Source organism: Thermobia domestica, chromosome 2, assembly GCF_964235325.1.
Source record: "Thermobia domestica chromosome 2, izTheDome1.hap1.1, whole genome shotgun sequence".
Classification (NCBI taxonomy): Eukaryota; Metazoa; Arthropoda; class Insecta; order Zygentoma; family Lepismatidae; genus Thermobia; species Thermobia domestica.
Genome location: NC_137455.1, coordinates 182,859,795 through 182,882,143, shown reverse-complemented (window position 1 = coordinate 182,882,143; position 22,349 = coordinate 182,859,795). Strand labels below are relative to the sequence as shown.

Below are 22,349 nucleotides of genomic sequence, written 5' to 3'. Positions count from 1 at the left end.
CTTGTTTATTTTTTCATCTTCTCTCATGCTCTTGAGAAGATCCATAAGGGAACGGTTTATAGTCTGAGATGCCTTTTGCTGTTCTGTTTCTTCTCGTTCATTGTCTCTTTTTGGCAGCATCCTCAGTATTTGGTCTCGACAAAGGGGAAAAATTCCACACTTTTCAAATCCAACCCTGATATTTTCCTCCTTCAGTTTGTCACACATTTTTTTTTTTTCAGAAGACTTGGAAATTTGTTCTTAGAGATTGTTGATTCATTCCTATCCTTTTTTTCCCCGCTTCTCAAGAATTTTCCACTCCTCAAGAAGTGTTTCTATTCACCCCACTAATTAAAAATCATAACAATAACCCAGTAAAGTTAAATTTTGATTACAAATAATTTACAAAAGGAAAGCTTTTACTATGAACGTCAGTAAATGAAACAACAAACTACAAAATAGGCATATGTTCAAATGCAACAAATATGAAAATGTCATACTTACCAAGAAAGTTCGAGAAGCGCTAAAATACCGTGTAAGATTTCAGTAACACATTAATGCTACTGGCGTCTACCTCAGTGTTTCCAACTCAGTAAACATTTTGTCACTGCCCTGAATACTTTAGCCGTATAAGACTATGTTAAAAAATTTCAGTTTTCTTGATTAATTTATCGTCCAGATAAATCCAAAACTAATCTGGAAGTTTTGTTTCTATTCACCCCCATGTTTCTATTCACCCCATTTGACGGTATATATATATATATATATATTATCGCAGACCATGATATTTATAATGGTGAGAGTGACAGGTAGCGAACAAGGAGTGATACAATACAACATATAACAATTGGCTGTGCCCGCCATAATAACTGCGCAATACATATTTAAAGTGGGAAAGTGCTTATAATTTGAGCAGAGACATTAAAACGTGTGTTGGATGTGTTTTGAAGAACGAAATTATGTTGCTAAGGTAAGTAGGATACTATGCTCTTTTAAAATATAAAAGAACTACACGATAATATTAGCATGTTCTATTTTCAATTATTTTTTTGTGTGTGAAGGTGTATGTGGCGTAATGGCGCGTAATGTATTACATTAGTGCGCAGTTTTCTCCCTCATTGTTTTTTAGGGGACAAAATATACTCAAAATTTTCTTCTTTTATTTTCGCAGATGCAGAGAGCGTACTTAAAGAAAACTAAACCTAAAAGCTGGACAGAAGCATTGTGCAAGTAGACTTGACAATAGTTTGTGTTAATGTTTGCAGTATACACTATTCTATGTTTTACTTCAAGTATTTCATTTCAAGTATAGTATTTCAAGTTTATTTCTCTGTTTTCAGTATTTCAAGTTCATAATACGTAGAAGATTATTAAATACATAAACATATGTTTGGTTTCTATGTTAAATTGGATTATTTAATGTTAGAAAATTATCTGCGCGCTATTACCCCACGGGGGTGGAGAATACCGCGCATTTGCCTCACTTTTTCATTTGTTTTTTCATAATCTAATGCAGTTTACGTAACGGCTTATACATGCATTTAAAGATAAAGGTTGTAATTATGTGTTCCTGATTTCTTAGTTTTTTTTTTTTTTCACCCCAGTGTGTCTGCGTAATTCGCGATTAAACCTTAAGTGCGCGGTATTCACCTACTTTCCTCTATAGAATACACAATGAAGGAAGTGGAAGAATATTTAGATCTTTGAATAGCGTTCTGCAAGAAGTATAATATGAAGTATTTGTGACTATTCTTATCACTTCCATTTGGAGTACAAAAACTTTCTTAAATTCAATGGATGAACTCCAATCAATACGTCGTATCGAATATCGTAAACTGATACCAAATGTGCTTAAACTGATACCAAATGAGCTTCCCCCCCCCTTAAAAAAAAGGCGTTATTTCGGACGTAGTCACAAAACTTTGAAAAGACACCAGCAAAATGCCAAGATAAGATACGTAAAGAAGTTGAAGCAAGAACGAAAAAGAGTGAAGTACTTCAACAGGAAATCAGGAAACAATAAACATTCCTCCTAATTTTATGTCGAAATGGACTACATTTTAGGTGATTTTTCTACTCCTCCCACCCATTCCGAACTGTGTCATTCAGTGTGAAAATACTATTCGTAATGTAACTGTTTTTGCAGTAAATCCTTACGTTAGCACACTCCATCGCAAGGAGTTCTGGCTTGAGTCAGGTAAGTGTCGTTAATATTCTCCAGCGTGACAAGTTTCACGTGTACCACGTCACTCTACCCAGAGCTACATACAAACGTCTCACATTACTTACCAATTTTATGAATTGACATTATGCCAGAATGCACTTGATTTGTCTTGCATCTTGTTCTATAACGAAGCAACATTTGCTGATCATGGACAGGTGAACCGCTGAAATATGCAATATTGGTCGGTCGACAACCTATTGGCTCGTTAAGTAGAATGATAAGGAATATTGATGTGTGGTGTGGAAATGCGTACTAGAGTCTCGGGAGTATGCTGACTTACTGACGAACCGGATGTTAGAGGACAGTCCACTGGAGAGCAGAACGTTCCAACATGACGACTGCTCAGCCCACAGTGCACGACTCATCACGGTCTGTCTTAATGAAATGTTTCATTGTTGAATGGGAAGGGGCCAAATTTGATTCCTTTAGATATTTTTCTATGGCGAATGGTAAAGAAATCCATGTATAAGGACATACCAGCCCTATTACTTCAGGCTGTTTTACCATTTCAACTGAAATGCTACATCAGTGTTTCCACTTAATTGGCGAGCACGAACTCCTGACTTTTCCATATTTTCCAGGTCTCGATTTACAAATTTCCAGGTCTATATATAATGTTAAAAAAAAAAAAAAACTATATCTTTCCCGACCAGGAGGATCCTCATCTACTATGCTTGTGTGTATGCACAGGAACAGGAGATTTGCACAACAAACCAATTTATTTATAAAATATTCTCTTACCAAATACCCGGCCAGACAAAAAGAAAAATGGGTTTCGAGAAGTAAAAGTTCGTACTAAAAATGCCTTGACTTTTCAATTTTTTCTCATGAAATTCTCTAATTTTGGCAGGACTTTCTATGAGCAAGATCAATTCCGTGACTTTTCAGAATCGGTGAGAACTATGTAAAAATATCCACATGCTAGATTGGAGATTTGTGGAACTAATGATTTTTTTTTTTTTTCCGCCCATGATGCTTGTCTCGTACTTACTGAATGTGGCACTGGCCTGGTCTTTGGTTACTTCCGACGATATTGCTCGACAGGGTGCGAAATCATAAAAGTCTAAGTGGGAGAGAGAGTAAAAAATCATACTGGAATGTTTCAACATAGACTGTTCACATATTTCGACATCCATAATTATTAAACTATGTATGATCAGGGATACTGCTAATCATTAATTCACTCATTGATTATATACGAATTAGTGTTATTAACTTCCAAACTTCTGACAGTAGTGACACTTCATTTAGCGTATAGTAAGTTATTAGTGTGGGAACTCCCCATGATTTCGGACCTCGTATTTTAATTGGGTCTTAAATTAACACAATAACTTTCTCACTACTTGTATTTTACATGATATTCCAAGGCGTTGTTTCACTTAAATTTGGAATTTTTAACATCCCATAATTATTTATGCCCTTTAGGCTGAAAAGAACGGATTAATGAGGGTGAATGGTCGTAAAGTTAAATTTTGTGATCTTTCACCAAAAATCGAACTCGGGACCACGTACACCAAAGACGTACGCGCTAGCCACTAGACCAACGGTGAAGGTTGTTCCATTAAGGAAAATTAATGTCTTCGTTTTACAAAACACATTTTTTTTATGGGCTAAAACCATCACTTCTTATACACACAGTTGACGTCTAGATACTGTACTGTTCACTTCAAACCACTCGTGTTGCAAGTTTTAAGTAAATCACCCTGAAAATCCCCTAGAAACTTAACCGAAATTTCCACAGTATGTAGCATACAGGCAATATTCACTTCACACACCATTTCTTCAATACGGAAAGTATTTGACGAATTGAGGTGTTCCGGGTGGAAAAGGAGATCTCAACCAAAATCGAGTGCAATCTGAATGTTCAGAAACTATATTTAATGAGTTCCGTGTAGTAATATTAAATTGCTCTGTGACAGTCAGTTCTCGTGCCTATATATATAGTTTGTAGAAATAGTTTCTCGCTCCCTTAGAAAATAGTTTCAAAATGACTTTTTTTTTTTTTTTTAAATTTTCAGGAAACAAGCTTCAAGCTTTTGTTGAGTCCGCTTTTACTATCCGGAACTCTTTAATTATTTCAGAATGCTAATTACGTGCACACACACACAAACACAAACAAACACGACTAATCCTGGAACTAACATAATGCTAAGTAACACGTTGTAATGTTTGGTGTGATAATGAATTATTTTCACTTTTTCACGTTTGGAATGCAGATTTAAAACATGAATTCCTTTGAAAGAAAGAAAAAATAATATTTTTCGGGAACGAATTTCTAAGAATTACAATAGTATTTGTGATTGGAAGTTTTGTGTCACTGACATTTTCTGCTTCTCAAATATAATGTTCGGTACATACGTACAGATCATGGAATTATTCTTGTTCCAAAGTTTTTGACACCTGTTCAGAACTGGTTTCCATAATGAGTGCACTCTGTTTCTCTACTTGCAAGTTAAATCGAGATATCTTTGTGTGTGGTTCTTTTCTTTTGAAAACTTACATTTTGTAAGGAAAGACTTCGGTATCAGATTCTATACAGAAAGTTTAAGCTATTTAGATATGAAAAAGGAACAAGCAGATCATATATTTTCGCTTTTTTCATAATAAGTAAAAACAACAGACGACTAAGTGAAATAAGTTTGAAATTGATTTAGTTTCAGGGGCTTCTATTTAGCACAATATAACTGTCAACTGCGGGGAATTCTTCAACACATTTTAAAAAACATACTTGTAGAGAAATTTTCTTGTTTTAATTTCAAGAAAAAACTACGTATAACGAGTTCCATTTTAAGTAACTAACACATTTTCCCGTAAGGTAACGTAATGGTGTTACTTTTTGTTGGAGTAACACAATCACATTTTAAAAGTTAGAATAGTGCCAAATATTGTACATCGCAGAACACCGTATTCAAAACATGAACTATTTACAAAGCAACATGACATACAGATTTACTGATTTTCAGTTTAACGCTCCTAAAACAACCATTTTCTTGTAGGATCATCAAGAAGAGAGAAATACAATGATGATGAACTAACAAAATAAAAGTGAGATGAAACACACAAAATTCATAGTGTTGCTGCGTCGCGAAGTTCATATGAAATCTGAGATTCTATTATAAAAATAATAAATAGAAAAACAATGCACAAGATCCACTACAGTTGAAGCAAAAATAAGATTGATATGAACAGGTAAAATATACATAAAATAATCTTGTTAATGAAGAAACTTGTGCTATCTTTCTGCATTTAGACAGATTTTAAAATAAATAATTTTAAAAGCACTACTTTAATCAGAAAATCTATTTTTATTAACTAATAAATATAAAGTACACAATTCTTTTGTCACAAGCACATGGGAAGTACCCAATATTATTTTTTTTTTAATTAGTAACTAAGTAAAATAAATCAGACTAGAAGACTAGACAGATATAAGCTTATTCTAGAGATGAAACTAGTGAACTAGCTTCCTTTCCATGAACATATCAATGTGCAAATACACGCTTTAAAAAAAAAAAGAAAAAAAAACACCCCGATAAAATTAAAATCAAAACACAGTGCTACATTGGGCTGCTTTCTATTTGAAAATTTCAAAGCTGTATCAGTAGTATCATTACCACATTAGCGAGAGTACTCGTCAGCTCTGTCAGAAATTATTACCAAAATTGAGTCACATTTTCAATAGAGTACAGGTCGCAATTGTGCTTTCCTTTCCTCGGTCTGGGACAATCTAAGTCCAAGAAGAAACATGACCATATAGAATTAATTAAAAAAAAAAAATCAAACAGAGCTTTCAAACGGAGAATAAATTGCAATTATGCATGTATCAACACACAGTTATACAATTTATATCAAGTAGGATTAGTATTTCGAACTTCTTAAATTCATTTCTTGTCTGTCAATATGCAAGTAGTTATATACATATAAAACATTATCTCGAAAATCATTGTGTTTTAGCTGGTAGCTAAACTGCGATCTATAATTTTATACAATGAATATTTTCACTCTAGACACACGAACGATTAATCAGTACTTTACTGAGATGTCAGCATTGTTATAGTTACCACTGTATTTCTATGGAGCCACTTATTGAACTCCCGCTACACTCTCCATCCTACGATTCATATATTGATTAGTAAATTTTCATAATTAATAAACACTTTTCGATTTCCGAGCTTTCTTAGCCTCGCCTCCTAAAATGGTTCCATATCAGAGCAAAGTAAACAATGAGAAAAAGTAGGTCAATTGAATAATACTAAATGGTACTCCATGCGACCTAAAGTTTTAACGCATGTACTGTATACGAGGCAAAGGTACGATGAATTTTATAAGTTGGGAACGGATGGAGAGAGTGAAACCATATCTTGGATAGGTGTAATGGATGTAGAACCGCATTTATTACTACGTAATTTCGTCACGGCGGCAATCTTGGATTCAAACTTTAGAACATATACATTCGTAAAGTCCACCCCACAGTAACACATTACAAGTCTATAAGTGCAACAACTTTATTGATCAAGTGAAGTAAAATATAGCACAAAAACAAGAAATTAATGTTTAATACTACAAACAGATCCGACAAAATATTGTGCATTAGTCATTCATAGACACTTTTAACGAAATTTCTTTTCTGGTGTAATTTCTGAACGAAATATTCAACGTCAGTAGAGTTTTGTCCTAACTCGAATTTCTTTGTTGAAAAAATTACATTGAAATAGGTTCACTCATTCAAAAGTTATGACAAAATCAGAGTGATTTCATTGTTGAATACGACTATATATCATAAAAGAACATTGTGATAAATAAATCAAAGAATATATTCTTTCTTTCTCGTTTTTCATCACATGATCTTGAATATGAGTTTGATGCCTACTCAAGCATTTTGTGCAACTGTTGCAAATTATTATAGTTCATAGACAATACAGAAATGATTTCCATTAAAATTTACATCATAGGTAAAATGATAGCCAACATAACGAAATCAACGCAGTCACTCGATTACTGAATGTAAAATACAGTTAAAGAATTTAATATTAGAGGTAAATTTTTCATCGAATTCCATTCTGTTCACTCAAGATTAAGAAATTCATTACATCACTAGAACATACAAAAATGAGCCAAAGATACAGTAGTTCTTTCAGCAATTTCACTTACGATTTCTGTTCGTTCCGTATAAACTTCATTATGTACGCTCATACTAAATGATTTATTTATTTATTTAATTCTCACAAAGGACGGACAATGTGCTTGAAATTTAACGATATTCTTCTTACTGGTATTTTATTGTCGTCTATTCTTAACTGTTCGGCATTCACAAAACATCCGAAAAAAAATTAAATCTTCCAGTTTTACATCCCACAGTTTTGCAGGTTAGGCTAAAAGAGACGGTGATGATGAGAAATGAATGAAATGGTGGAATGAAGAAAGGGGAGAAAACGCGAGAACCCTGAGAAAACCCACGAGCACGGTGTTTGTCCACCACAAAGTCCACACGGCGCGAACAAAACATATAGAAAATACACAAATATTTTATTTTGTTTCTCTCACGAAACATTCATCTTCTATGGCGTCAAAAATTACCAATATTTAATCTTTATTTTCCTGTAAATTATTCAAGTACAAATGCAAATAACCATAAACTAGCTATCATTACCTTAAGTTTTTTTGTTTTTTTTATTCCTTCATAAAAACTACCTCTAATATTGATTCACTTTGATAATAATTACAAGGTTGTATTCACATCTTTACATATACCAATTGCCACAAAAAAATCCTTGAATGTGTACAGCTTAAAATTATCATCAGTGGATCAAGGATTTAATGATTATACAGAGTAGGCCATTTATCTTGATACTCCTTTGTAACTTTTAAACTAATAAATACAACCCTGAGATTTCGTACCATGCAAATACTGGCATGGGGGCATTGCTTAACATACCCTGCAATACAACCACATTAACAGTATTGTCAACCTAACAAAGTTTTAATTTTTTCAAACGGCAGCTGCCGTCATGTTATTATATGTTTCAAATCTACATATAAATTGAAAACTTACAATATCACACTTGCCATGCATTGTTGCAAACTAAGGACGCTACAGTATCAAAAGTATCGAAAAAGCAACCAAATTTTGGAGGATTCCATAACAGTAATGACGCAAGTGACAGATTAATGCATATCATTCGAGCAAATAGAAACTAAGTTTTACAAGACCGAAAATTTGACTTTTTTCAAAGGACTTTATTTCGAGAAGCGTTTTAATAAGTATCATATCGAATTACGTGTATGGTTTCCAACAGACACAAAGATCATTATATCGTTTACAAAATTTGATATCTCAAATTGTTCGAAAGATATGAAAAAAAGTTAAATTTGGTATATTGCTTAATATGACAAACTTGTGGGAACTTCTTAAAACAATTTTTAATTTACCTTGCTTCTATAACAATACAACCAAGTTTTTTTTGGTAGGTTTAATTACAAGATCTTAGAATTACATAATTTAAACTTTAACACACAAATTTTAACACTTTTTGCCGTATCTCAAGAACGGTTTTAGATATCAATGTAAACGGAACAGTGATCTTTATATCTATTGAAAACCATCTACCCAATTGGATAAGAAGTTTTTTCAAATACAAGGCTTTTGAAAAAATAAAATATTTCATCCCTTGTGATTGTGTTTATTTGAAATCTGTCACATCATGATCACAGTATTACACACTAATGTGCATTACCCGTTCTATCTCACTTGCGTTATTACTACTGTAGAAGCCACTAAAATTTCGATGTTTGTGGTACTGTAGCATCCTTAATTTGCAACACTGATTAATAAATTTAATATTACAAATTTTCATTTAACATGTAGATTTGAAATGTGTAATAACCAGACATAGTGCCATTTGAAAAAAATGTTAACTTTATGTTGGGTTGACAACACCGTTAATCTTGTGGTATCATAGAGTATGTCCAAGAATATCCCCACGTTAATATTTGCACGGTTCAAAATTTCATTGCATTTTGTCTATTAGTTTAAAAGTTACAAGGGTGTCTCAGGATAAATGGTTCATCTTGTAACTGCAACAACATTTACATTTAAATATGTATAACTGAAAAATTAGTCTTGGCCCTTAATATCTCTCAAATAAATTTTAATGCTTTTAGAAGACATCTGCTTTTAAAATAATTCTCACAGTAATTACCTTGATCTTACATTTGTCTATTTCTCCGCACTTTTTGCTTTACGATGAAATTAGTATCACCTATGAGCATATTCTATACCACACGGTTCTACACATGGATCAAGAGTATAAACGGGCAATTACCACTTGATAAGTTTGTTCTAGTTCCAAAGTACAAAAGTTAAAACAAAGTATCAGGAAGGACAAAAAGTATAACAAAACTACAGTGAATTATATTTGTGGTTCGTTGTACTCTATTGACTATACTACTAATCACACACATTGTAATAGTTACTCTGTCTATTTGTAAACACCTCCATTGATATCTCTACAAAACAAGGCGAATACTTGAACTAAAGCGACTGATGTGTATCATATCACACTCTCATATATATAAAAAAAGATTTTATCATTGAAATAAATATGAACACGACGGTATGAAATCATATAATTCATACGGATAAATATTTACCTTTCATATGATTTGAGTGTTAAACTCAATAATATTTAACATCAAATACTTTCACACCACCGTGCAAGTATCTTTACTCTCAGTCTTACAATTTAACTCTCTTCTATAGTTTTAAGCAGTTCTTCACGAGCTTGTTTCTTTTGTATAAAGAAAGCTCTTAACACAGTGGCTGATCCGAAAACAAGAAAACCCACCAACATCATCAACATAATATTCCAACCAAACTTTTCCGTCACAAATCCTACTAATGGACCTTGAATTATACTTCCCACTCCTCCAAAGCCGTTTATGAGCCCTGTAACAGCTGCCCCTGCGCTGCGGCCAGTCATTTCACCGATAGACACGGCAATAGAACCACCTAACAAACCATCAGGTCCACAAATGCATGCTCCAGCCAATAGCATGAATACGGAATTATACACTAACCCACTCTTAGCTGTAGCTATGAATAGAAGAAAACTTATGGAACTTACAACCATACAGATCCAAATTCCAAACAGGCTATATTGATTACAGTAGCGGTCTACAATAATACCAATAACAATGCTCCCCACGACACCGCCTATGTCAAACAACGTGGAAAACATCCCTGCTTGAACTTGCGAATAATGGAGCGATTGCAGGAGATACATTGGCAACCACGAATACATACAATAACGTGCTAATTTCAAACATAACATAGCAATCGCTATTTCTGCAACCATGGGTAATTTCCATAGCTCACAAAGGGTATAATTGTGACTTGCAGGTTTTTCAGTTGTTTTATTGCTCTGAGTAACATCATTAGGACCTTTCAAAAATAAGCGCACTAGCACACCCATAAATATAAGAATCAATGATGGAACGAAGTAAGTTGTACGCCATCCACTGAGTTCTTGCATATATACTGCGAGCGCCGTTCCAAGAATACTCCCTCCAAACGCTGCTGTAGATACAATTCCGAACACAGTATTCAGTTGGTGTTCCGGAAACCATTCAGATAAACATTTGGAAGCAGCTGGCCAACACGGAGCTTGCGCAGCACCAGCAAGAAACATCAAAAATAGAAATATTATGAAATTATTCCATAGACCAAGACTTAACGTACTAAGTCCTGTCAGAATTAAAGCTAAACTTACAGTCTTCCTTGGTCCAAGTTTATCTCCAATAGGGCCAAAACACATTTGTACGATGGCATATGGCATAAGCATGGCCATATCAAGACATCCAAGTTCTGATTTTGTGAAATGAAGTTCAGTCTCCATATCAGATTTAATAATACCAAGTGGCTTTCGTACTAAGTACGTCGACGCATAAGCTACCCAGATGATTATACAGGTAATCACCTGTTTCATTCTCAAGTTGACAGCCATGATATACAGACGGTGTAAACACATAAACAAGTATTTACTTATCCCCACTGGTGCTCACCATACAAGCCAACCAGCATGCCCTTCGTCACTATATCTGGTAACTTGCTATTCGTTTCTATTTCCACATAAGGATCTTTCATGTAGGAGAAAATAGGCTGATGATCGAGACCTTTATCTTCTTCCAATGTGTCCAGAGAGCTGCAAAGAAAAACACTGAATGAGTAAAACTGAATAACACTAGCATAATTAACAAATTGTACAATAAATTTATTTTATTCAAATGAAAGTAACTTAAATTTTAAAAAAAAATCTTACCAAAGTAAGCAACTATTTAACAAATCTGCGTTACAGTTTTGGTACTATATCATTGCTTTCATCAGACACGTTATCTTGTTTAACAAAGGCAATGGTATATTGCGAAACTGTAACTGATTAGTGGTGTCTGCTTTAGTCATATTTTATTTTTAATTACGCTAGACATAATTCCAAAGCTAGTATGACCAGTATTCATACAAAATAACTATTTTAAAATATCTCTATATTAAATGACAGATCGAAGAATGCTTGTAGTAAAACTTCATTGACAAATCAAATTTTGTGTGTGTAACCTGAAAAGTTTTGAACACATTATTGAACTGATTTAACTTTAAGAACTATCAACCCATTTATGTATACATACTAAAGAACAGAATACTAAATGCAAAGCATCCAGTTTAATTAGAATATTCAGAGTCACGATATATATATATATATATATATATATATATATATATATATATATATATATATATATATGTGTGTGTGTGTGTGTGTGTGTGTTTACCGTTTTACACTATTATCGGCAATCAATTACAGTGTTTAGTATTTCGATTGTGGTCTAAGTTTATTTACAGATATATCACAGGGGAACCTACGGTTTGGGTATTATGGGATTCGTAACATAGTATTTTGTAGACAAGGGAACCGAAGCAATAATATCATAAACAAGGATATCTGCTAAGCTACTTCCCTAAAACTATGAATCTTTCGAAAGCATGTTATAGTATTTGTGCTCGTGTTTGTGAACACGAAATCATGATTGTGTTCCCGAAATCAATTATCGATTTGCCTTTCCTCTTTCATGCAAAGAAACTTTTCTTGTTAAAACATCACAGTAGAGATATAAATCTATTCTATCATCATGCATTTATCCTCTTTACATTCGATAATACATTAATTTAATTCAAGTCACATACTCTTATTAAATATGCTTCTTATTCCTATGCTACCATTTTCTCGCTTCTTCCTCTTTCCCATTCGCAATAAAGTTCTGACACAGGTCCCATTACAGGTCTTTAAATTACTTTACACTAATTTTCTTTAAAGTAACTGAACACACAATCGAGACATAAGAAGTATTGGAAGTGATCTCTAACCCTGATATTTCAAAATGATACAAATCATGGATTTTTCCCTCAAATGGTTTTATAATTTAGGCAATTTGAGCATTGACCAAGTAAAAAATTTTGTTACATTTAAATTCTTTTCCTCGTCAAATAAAATATACCTTTGTGCACATTAATCCTACAAGCGTATGAGATTGATGGCTCTACGAAATCTAGTCAGTTTTCTTTTAACCGTTACTACAAGTGCAACAAATTTTCAGATTAACTGGCAACAAATTTTAAGACTAACTTTACATAATAGTGACAAGTATTTAAACCGCCTTTTTTATGACTAAGCAATCAGTTCTCACATTTGCTATAAATTATTAGCACTCTTTGGTTATAATATTCAATGCTAAAACTTGCACATTACCAATTGCCGAAATGAAATTTAATAAATACTTGTGTAACAGCAAATATTTTACATCATGCTGGATAACTGAATTAGGATTGTTGAAATTTTTCCCAGCTCAAAAATCACCATTTTTCTTGCGTAAAATCCACATAAAAAACACGAAAATTTACATCAAAACTTGAACTGAAATATTAACCTTAATGCGATTATAGTTACTTGTTTCAATCGTCATTCTTAGTGCCCAGCGGTCTTTTTTCGTCGCAGATTGCTAATCAAATTTAAATTTGCATCGCAGATTTGTAGGTTTTGTGTCGTATTTTCGGCGGTTTAAGAAATTATTATATTTTACTCTTTTATGTGGATAGGAAAAATAAAATAAAAAAAAAAATCTCACACAACAATAAGAATGAAAAGCAATGCAAAGTAATATCAGTTACCGTACATTTTTTGTCGTATAAATTATCTAAGGGATAGCTGGTTTTGTAAGCGTTTATATCGAGTTTTCTATTACGTGCTGAATCTGTAACGACGTCACAAAACGGAGGATTGGAATTATGTGATCTATATATAACCTTCATTTTTACGATAAATATACAGCCTTCATTTTTACGATAAAGATACAATAACTTAATTTCACACAAATGTTCGTTTTCTAATATTGTAGCCAAATGCTGTACTCGAATCCAGCTCATTTTCTCACATTCTAAAAGTTCTAAATCAAACACTAATTGTCTTTCCTCAGTTTTAATGGAAAGTATAAGTGCTTAATAAAAAGAATATTTGTTGACCAAGGCTACAACTATGAAAAGACAGAACGGTAGGAAAGAGAGTATTGGTAAAGACGAGTACTTTTGCTAGTGATTTCCTTTCCTAAACGTAAGATGTGAGGCCTTGCATTTCGAAATCTCATTAAGGCGCTTTATTTCTAGATTCAATATAATGTCGAAGTAACAAGGTATCTCTTTCGTCAATTCTATAACCAATCTTCAGTAATATGGTCTACTCCGTAGTAGATTGGTTTCTATTACTGAGAATATAAAATAGATCTACAGGGGAAAGGGTGGGTTTCGAGTGTGGGATTATTTATTACTGAAGGTTTACTGGTATATGTGACATCGAAAGAACAGTTCTGCCTTGAAGAAAAAGTAATAAAATATTGCCTTTTGTTGCAAAAGTAGCTCACTTCGGTAATAAATTATGATGAAAGGTGCATCACATTTTGCAACGCAATATTTCGTTTGCATTTTATTTCTATGATTTTGTATCGCAAACTGCGATGTGGTACAGCTTAAAACAAAACAAAACACAAACAAAAAACTGGCACGTACTTGGTTTCAGAATCTGCTTGTAATTTGTATTTATCAAGACATCACCACCAGCGTAAAATACCAGTAAAAACAAAAAAGTTTAAGAACCATGCATAACAAATTTTGTTTGCGCTCGATCAATTCTTTATAACAGTACTCGACTGTAATCTATTATATAAAAATGAAAAGGATTTTTTTTTTTTTGTGTTCACGGAAAACAGCTGAACAGTTTGAAATGAACTTTGGGGTGTTGTTATCACTTTTTTTGTTTTATCATTTTTTTATTTATTTATTTTTCATGTTACCATTTATTAAAATGTGTATTCTAAGACGGGAAAGGGGGGAGCGGAGGGTCAAAATCTATGCGGAAAATTTAGTGTCTCAGGATCCTGCCGAGTTACGAATATGAAACTTGGTGTAGAAACTCCTCATTAAAATTAAGCGGACCCGTGTACCAGAGTTTGAGAATTCCTGTTTTAAGGGGCGAACTTTCTTTACACTGAAAGCGATGTTGCCAGTTGTTTGAGATCACATCACAGGGAAACGGTTAAACAGTCTGAAATGAATATTTTAACAGTTGGTACCTACGTTGAGTTTTTAACATATTGCTTTGATTTAGGAGCGCATCCTACGGGAGGGGGCAAAGGGTGTTAAAATTTGTGTAAAAATACAATATATTTCCAACTCCCTCCCCAGTTAGGAATATGAAACTTGATAAACTCCTCATTAAAAATAAGGGACACGTCTCTTCCGGTTTTTGAAAATGTACGTTTTAAAGGGAGAAGGAGGATATTTCCTACATTTTCTTTTTTCACATTTCAATCAACACTGCCTGTTTGTAATCGCATCCCGGGGAAACGGTTGAACAGTTTGAAATGAGTTTTCCAACATAGTTAGTACCTGTCTCAAGCTGGAATTTACCGCGTAATTTTGCTTAAAGGGCGTATCCTAATGGATAAGGGAGTTCGAAATTTGTCAAAAATATAATATTTTAACGAGTTTCTATTATTACACTTTCGTCGATATGCGTATTCCAATGAGGAAGGGAGGCTCAAATATTTTCCATGAATCTGATTCTTCCCGTGTAAAGAATAGGAATTTCAGTTAGTTTGGAGGAAAAAAAAAGCATTGCGACTATTTTTCCCTTTGTCAGTTAATTACGAATCGAAAACGGTTCAATTAAAAAAAGAAATTACTGAAGATATAGCTACCTCTATCTTCTCAATACTAACGGCAATAAGATCGTGCAAATCCCGAATTCCTCTTACGTATCTGATAGAATATGTTATGTATAGTACAATTATAGCATGTTACAAGGTGCTTTAATCGTAAAATCTACTATAAGAAACTATACTAGTGGCTAAACGAAAAAAAAAAAAAAATCCATTTCTAATTTTTGAGTTCTTCCCCCCTCCCCCCCAAAAAACTTCTTATTTTTATTTTAAAGAAACATGCATGTAATAAAGCTATTTTTACTACTCTGTCTCCTGAACTTGAAGTACTTAGTATTTGTCTAACGTGTTTTGAATGAAACTAAAGGAATCTTCAGTCAGGAAGGCTGGCTCAGGGATTTGAGTCCTGAGTTGTAATTGGAGATTTTATTCCTATTCGTTATTCTATAGAATTACCCACCTTTTATTATTTTACAAAATTGCCTACTTCCTTCTTTCTGGAAATCGAAGTATAAGCTAGTATCAATGGTGCGAAGTGTGTCTATGAAACGCAGATGGGACTTCATGGATTCCCTTGTGCGACATTGTTTTATTTTTTGTTAAGTTTAATGTCTCACGACTATGGTTGAAACTAAGGAAGACGGTGATGAAGAGATGAATTATATTGTTGGCATGACAGAAGTGGGAGGAAACGTGATAAACCCTAGAAAAAGCACGCACATAGTGTTTATCCACCAGAAAGCCCACTTGGCGGGATCTGGTATCGAATCAGGAACCCGCGCCAGAGGCGATCCACCGCGGACTCACAAGAGAATTCCATAGTTTTATATATACAATAGAACAAGAATACTTATGGTATCTTAAATAGGAATATGGCTTTAAATATAAGTCACAAAGTTTAATAAAAAACAATTTTGCCCAATAAAACCCACTGGACTACATTCTTTTAAAAAAAATAAAACTGAATTGGATACAGTTTCAAATTTTTATCAATATTAAATCGAATACTAGCAAGGGAAATGAAGATCTCAAAAGGAGAAAAAAAATTGCATGTCACGATCAATCAATCAATCATGAAACACTTACTCTATGCTTCCTCGAGGTCTCTGAATTCCTAGAAATGACAACACATGTGCACGGGTTGGACCAAATTTCAGCATAGCCTGCAAATACTGTTCTAAGCCTTGCCTCCTTTGCTCCAGAACTTTAGGATTTGAATTCCGGACTCTCTTTGGTGGAAAAACTGGTGTGTCATAATGCTTCCGCAGCTGCAAAATAAAATACACATGATACATAAACACTGAGGAAGTTCAAATATCACCAACACTCTACGAGGGCACGGTAACTTAATCTTCTTTATTAAATTTAAGTTAATTTATGTTCACTTTTGAACAACGCCCTTTTACAACATTAATAATGTGTACAAACGAACTGTAGTTTGATCCGAGAAAATAATTTAATTTGTTCTGACGTTTTCATGTCATTTTTATGTACACCTAGGTTTTTTAAATAAAAAAAAAAGCAACTTGTGTCTCTTTGAAAAGCTCTGTATTTTGATACTGTTATCCACATTTGGAATTAAATCAAACAAGTATAGATTTTCTTTATGTCAACTGAGATCTTTTTAAGAATCAAAATAGAATTTCCTATCTACGGTTGGCAGCATATCACCTTCTAAAGCAAAGTGGGTGGCCAACGGTTTTTGAACAAGACTGTACTTTACCTTTCACTTGTTTTCGTGCATACTTTCACATAGAAAAGTACAATAAAATGTTATTTTACTAGTGAGGTAAGTGTGTGAGAGCTCCTTTGGATTCAAACCGGGATTTTCCAGGACTAAGGCTGTGGAAATATAGTATTACATATACTAGACAATTTCGAAAGTAATTTTTGAACGCGTAAAACATTGTTAAATCTGAATAATGTTTTCGATACAGTACTAAACGATGTGTTGGTTGCAAAATTATAAAGGAATTGAGTTGTCATTAGTTAAGTTCTATCTTAGTAACAGACATCAGGCTGGCAGTACTGAAAATAAAAGCTCAAGTATTTTTTAATATAACACCAGAAGTGCCTTAGGTGAATGTTAGGATCTTTACTTTCTCTTATTTATGTAAATGATATTCCAAGTTTTCTACCTTGTAAATCTGTTTTATCTGCTGACAACACACTTCTTAATACAGGAAGACTTTAATGAGCTTTAAAATTAAAAACAAAGAAATGATAGAAATGTCATCAATATGGTTAAAGTATAACAAACTTTATCTCAATGAATCTAACAGAAACCATTAGTAATCATGTTATTGACGTAGATGTTTGACATTCTGTAAAACTTCTGGGAATCTATCTGGATTTAATGCTAAACTGGAATGTGCATACTGAAAAATCTATGAAAAAAAAATAAATAAGTAAATAAAAAAATAAAAAAAAATATAAAATATTATTTTTAATTCGAAAATTAAGGACAACTGTTACCAAAGCCCTGCTTCTTACTACATATTACTTTTTATTATTATTATTATTATTTGCAGTACCGTGTAATATTGTGGGGTATTTCATCTGGTGTTCAAACTGTCTTCAAATGGGAGAAGAAAGATACGAGAGTAATAAAAGATTTACAAGATATTATATCATGTAGACCATTCTTTAAGGAGATAAAAATCATGACAGTTCCTTTTTTGTATATTTATAGATGTCTTATGCACGTTAAAGAAAATGAGGATAATATTGTTTGTCGCAATAATTCACTCATATAATACAAGACATATAAAAAATAAATAAATAAATAAATAAATAAATACCTCTCATATTAGGCTAAAGACAACTCAAAGAAGCTATAAATATACTGGTATGAAACTGTATAATATATTACCAGTACATATTAGACTGGTGTGAAATGAAGATTTCGAAAAGCATTGCAAATCATTTCTTGTAGATAAGTTTAATCATAATATTAAAGAATTTGAAAAAAAAAAGAAAAAAAAAGAATGTAAATCGTGATAAGTAATCTGATTTTTGTACATAATTGACGTTATGACAATAAAAATTATGTTTTTCTATTCTAATCATGTATATATAAATTTATTTCTACAAAATGTAAAAATGACAAAAACTTCACATAACGAAGTTCTTCCAGAAAATAATCAATAATTCTGTGCTACAATTCCTTCAGCTGAATTAAAAGAAAAAAGTAGTTAAATTCTTTTAAAAAAAACAGTAAAAACTACCTTCAACGGACCCTTTTGAAACGGAAATATTGCCACGATACAATAAATTCAGGGGTAAAAAAGTGTTAAATTCTCTTCGTTAAATGGAACCTGTGTTATGTGGACAACAGAAATCATAATAACCTTTTCAGAGAAAATTTCAAGTTTCGAACTGCATATTTGGTAGAATATTCTGATACCTTTCACATAAATAATTGATTTAAACATATTTTGTGCCTCTTACATTCTTTACTTTAAGCCTTTATACAATAACTGCTATTTCACGTGTATTTTCCTCAGTAAAGATTCATAGATTAATGTTAATATAATCTATTCCATATAAGAAACCAATAGTGAGGACAATATTGATCCATAGAAATAAATAAAATATGAATATTTATGCTCCTCCCTTTTTAAATTTAGGGATTAAAAAAAAAAAAACTAAATTTATTTGCATGTCTTTGCAATGAAATAGAAGTTTTCTCATCTTGAACATACACACATTTCGGATATTACTAAATACATGTCTTTTACAAATGTCACACAACTACTACATTTTTCCAGGTTTCATTAAACTCGGCAGCACAGTGGGGAAACTACTTTTGCAATGAATGAATTATTCGTATTCTGCGTATCAAAAAGCTTTTGTCACATAATAAATTTTAGTCCTTTTATGTCCCATTATTAAAGGAAAAGCTCTTATTTTCTCCGTCCGTCTTACTTATTTTTCCCTTACTTCAACTCATCGGTGACAAATTTCCAAAATTCTATGTAAAACAATGCAATGTTTCTTTACAGGTTTCGTGTTTATGCATTCAGGGAAAAAGTACTACTCACTACTTCTCTGGTCGAGTTGAAAAATAATAAGTAAAAAAAAAAAAAAAAAGAACTATGTATATTAAATTAAATAAGAGGCGAGAGAGAAAGAAAATATATTAATCAAATAAATAAGAGGAAGCTCGCGGTGGGACGTTAGATTTGTGTTGATCGTGCACCAGGAAAATCACAGTATTTTATAGAAGGCAGAACGAGATTTCATGTAAACTTGTAACTCTTCGTGTGATAGTGTGTGGGTGTTGTGCTTCTAAATTCGTGAGTTCTAAGTATTCTAAGTGAAGACATTTGTCTTCATAAATATATTTCGAAAGCATGGCTCCACAGAAGAAAATCAGCAAACCTATCTCGTCTCCTGGAGATGCCCTCTCACTGCGAACTGGCAAAGCAAATGTGTGCGGAGGTAAAATCAGTGATACAATCCCCCAAAGTGATGAAAATCATGGTGGACAATATCACTGAAACTGTGACAGGTCTTTAGTGCAATGTATTGAAGATCTTTTGAAATCCAATACAGAAGTGGTGTATGACCTTGAAGAGAAGCTGAAGAAAAAGGAAGATACTATCGACGATCTAACTGCAGAAATTTCTTATCTTCACGAGAGTAGTTCATCTAGAACAATATTCACGAAGAAATAGGGTACGCATTTTTCTTGCACCCCATAAGGCAGATGAAGATACTACAGAATCAGTAATCTCATTGTTCGGAGAAAAAATAGGTGTTGAAGTTACACCAAGTGAAGTGTGTCGCAGCCATCGTGTTGGTCCCAATGCCTCAGGCAAAATTAGACCTATCATAGTTAAATTCACCAATTATAAGACCAAGGCCAAGGTGTTTGTAAATAAGAACAAACTGAAAGGAACGAGAATAACAGTTCGTGAAGACCCATGTTCTCAGCGCATGCAGCTCTACAAAGCAGCACCAACTCGGTTTGGCTTTAAGAATACTTGGACTTACGACGGACAAATTGTAGTGAAACATGGAAATATCAAGCATTATCAGGGTGTCTACTAAATGTTCATTTTCAAATTCCAGGTTTTATCAAGGTTTTCAAGGTTTATTTTTCCTTTTTTTCCAGGTCTATTCAGTAGTGACATTTATTGTAACACGTATAAGTTAATGCAATTTTATCTAGTTCTTAACAAAAACTGGTTATAATTAGAGAATGCATATGGCAAGTGATAGTTTCTTTAAGTGACAAGATGAAAAGAAAAAACTGAGTGAAATGTAGTTTCCCAAAACATTTTACACAAGAAAATGTTTAATTAAAATATCCCCTACCAGAAGGCCGGTCGAGAAAAATGTGCAGTAGCTTTAAATATCCTATTGTAGGAATACTATACAGGGGTGAACCTTAATTAAACCGACAAACTTCGGGAAATGATTCTCGGCACCCAAACAAAAAAAAAAAAAAAAAAAAAAAAATCCTCTTTAACTCTTCTCCAGGACGCATAGTTTCCGAGCTAAAAGGTGCCGAAAGTGTGGAAAAATGAACTTCCGACGCCTATATTTCCAAAATTATCCAAACTAGAGAGTGCTGCTTAAAATCTCACAAAGGAAATCATATGATCAGAACAGAAAAGACTTCCTTAAAGAGATATTAAGCTGCACTCTCTACGTTGGATAGGTTTGGAAATATAGGACTCGGAAGTTCATTTTTCCACATTTTCGGCACCTTGTAGGTCCAAAACTATGTACAGTGGAGAAAAGTTAGAGGAATTTTCTTCTTGTTTCGGGCTCGAGAATCACCTCCCGAAGTTCATCGGTTTAGTTAAGGTTCACCCTCTATAATAGTAAATTTCCGTCAAAAACGTTACTTCAAATAAACTAATATTATAGTAGTAGCACGTGAGTGTTGATAAACAATGACAAAAACGGCGGGAAAATAGCTTACTCACCGCTAAGTTGTGGGATAAAATACCACAAGAGTATTTTACTACAAGCACTCCCCTTTAAAGTACTCTTGTGGTATTTTATGCTAAGTACTGGTAGGACTTAGCGGTGAGTAAGCTATTTTCCCGCCATTATTTGTCAAACTAGTATTAGTTTAGAAGTAAAAAGAAAATGATCATATATAATACAAATTCTTAACTCAAAGTAGTCCATATTGTTAAACGTTACTGCACATTCTTCTTGGATAGGGACTGGCCATCAGTTATATTTTATTTAAAAATATATTATAACATGAAAGTTTAAAAAACTGAAAATGTTATGGGACGACGCACATTATATGAACAAATATAGAAAACAACTTTCACAGTGAACAGTTTTTGACATTTAATTTCTAGAGTTCAACATCCCTTTTAACTTTTTCGCCTGTTCTTCCAACACATCTACTACTGCTTCGGTGTCAGTTAGTATTCTTTTCTTCTTTAATTCCAACTCTCTTATTTTCTTCTTAATATCTTTCTTTTCTCGGGCTGCTCTGTCTTCTTTTTCGCCGCGGTCTTTCAGATATTCATTTCTTCTGCTTGATGCATTTCTCACATACTAGATCATACTCTTTGTGATATTCATATTACGTATGTCATCAGCAACACGCACAGCAATCAACACACTTCTCTAGACAATCAAGCACTCCTCTTGGAGATTTTCAACAATGCACTCTTTGTTAATGGAGAAACTCCTTTCCACTGCTGCGTTGCTATGGAAAAGTACACATATCTTATGCATGAATGTTTTAAACGCATTGGAGACACCTTCTTTACTTAACAGATCATGGAGAAAAACGTCTAATCTGTCATTTTTGTAACTGAAATTTGACAGTTTTCGTGCTGTGTCTTGGTCTGAACAAAATTTTAAATATTCCAAATTCACCATATCAGCATTTACAAGTGTTATTTGC

At 33.1% G+C, this 22,349-nt stretch overlaps 2 protein-coding genes across 2 annotated transcripts in view; both read right to left on the bottom strand.

Annotated features, from left to right (window-relative positions):
• Positions 1-5,488: 5,488 nt before the first annotated feature.
• Positions 5,489-11,229, bottom strand: LOC145677980 (uncharacterized). The gene has a single exon (XM_081748194.1). The coding sequence runs from the start codon at positions 11,227-11,229 to the stop codon at positions 9,946-9,948; it is 1,284 nt and encodes a 427-aa protein (XP_081604320.1). The 3' UTR covers positions 5,489-9,945.
• Positions 11,230-11,243: 14 nt separating this feature from the next.
• The window catches only part of LOC145677996 (sorting nexin-24-like), a 68,642-nt gene continuing 57,536 nt past the window's right edge, over positions 11,244-22,349 (bottom strand). Inside the window, exons 3-4 of the mRNA XM_081748197.1 lie at positions 16,550-16,731; positions 11,244-11,403 (exon numbers count right to left, since the gene is read on the bottom strand). Coding sequence (XP_081604323.1) covers positions 11,244-11,403; positions 16,550-16,731 — 342 coding nt within the window. The remainder of the gene's footprint in view (positions 11,404-16,549; positions 16,732-22,349) is intronic.

What these genes read in the sequence shown, in the direction of transcription:
- LOC145677980 (XM_081748194.1), bottom strand. Translation starts at nt 11,229, where the DNA reads ATGTGTTTACACCGTCTGTATATCATGGCTGTCAACTTGAGAATGAAA.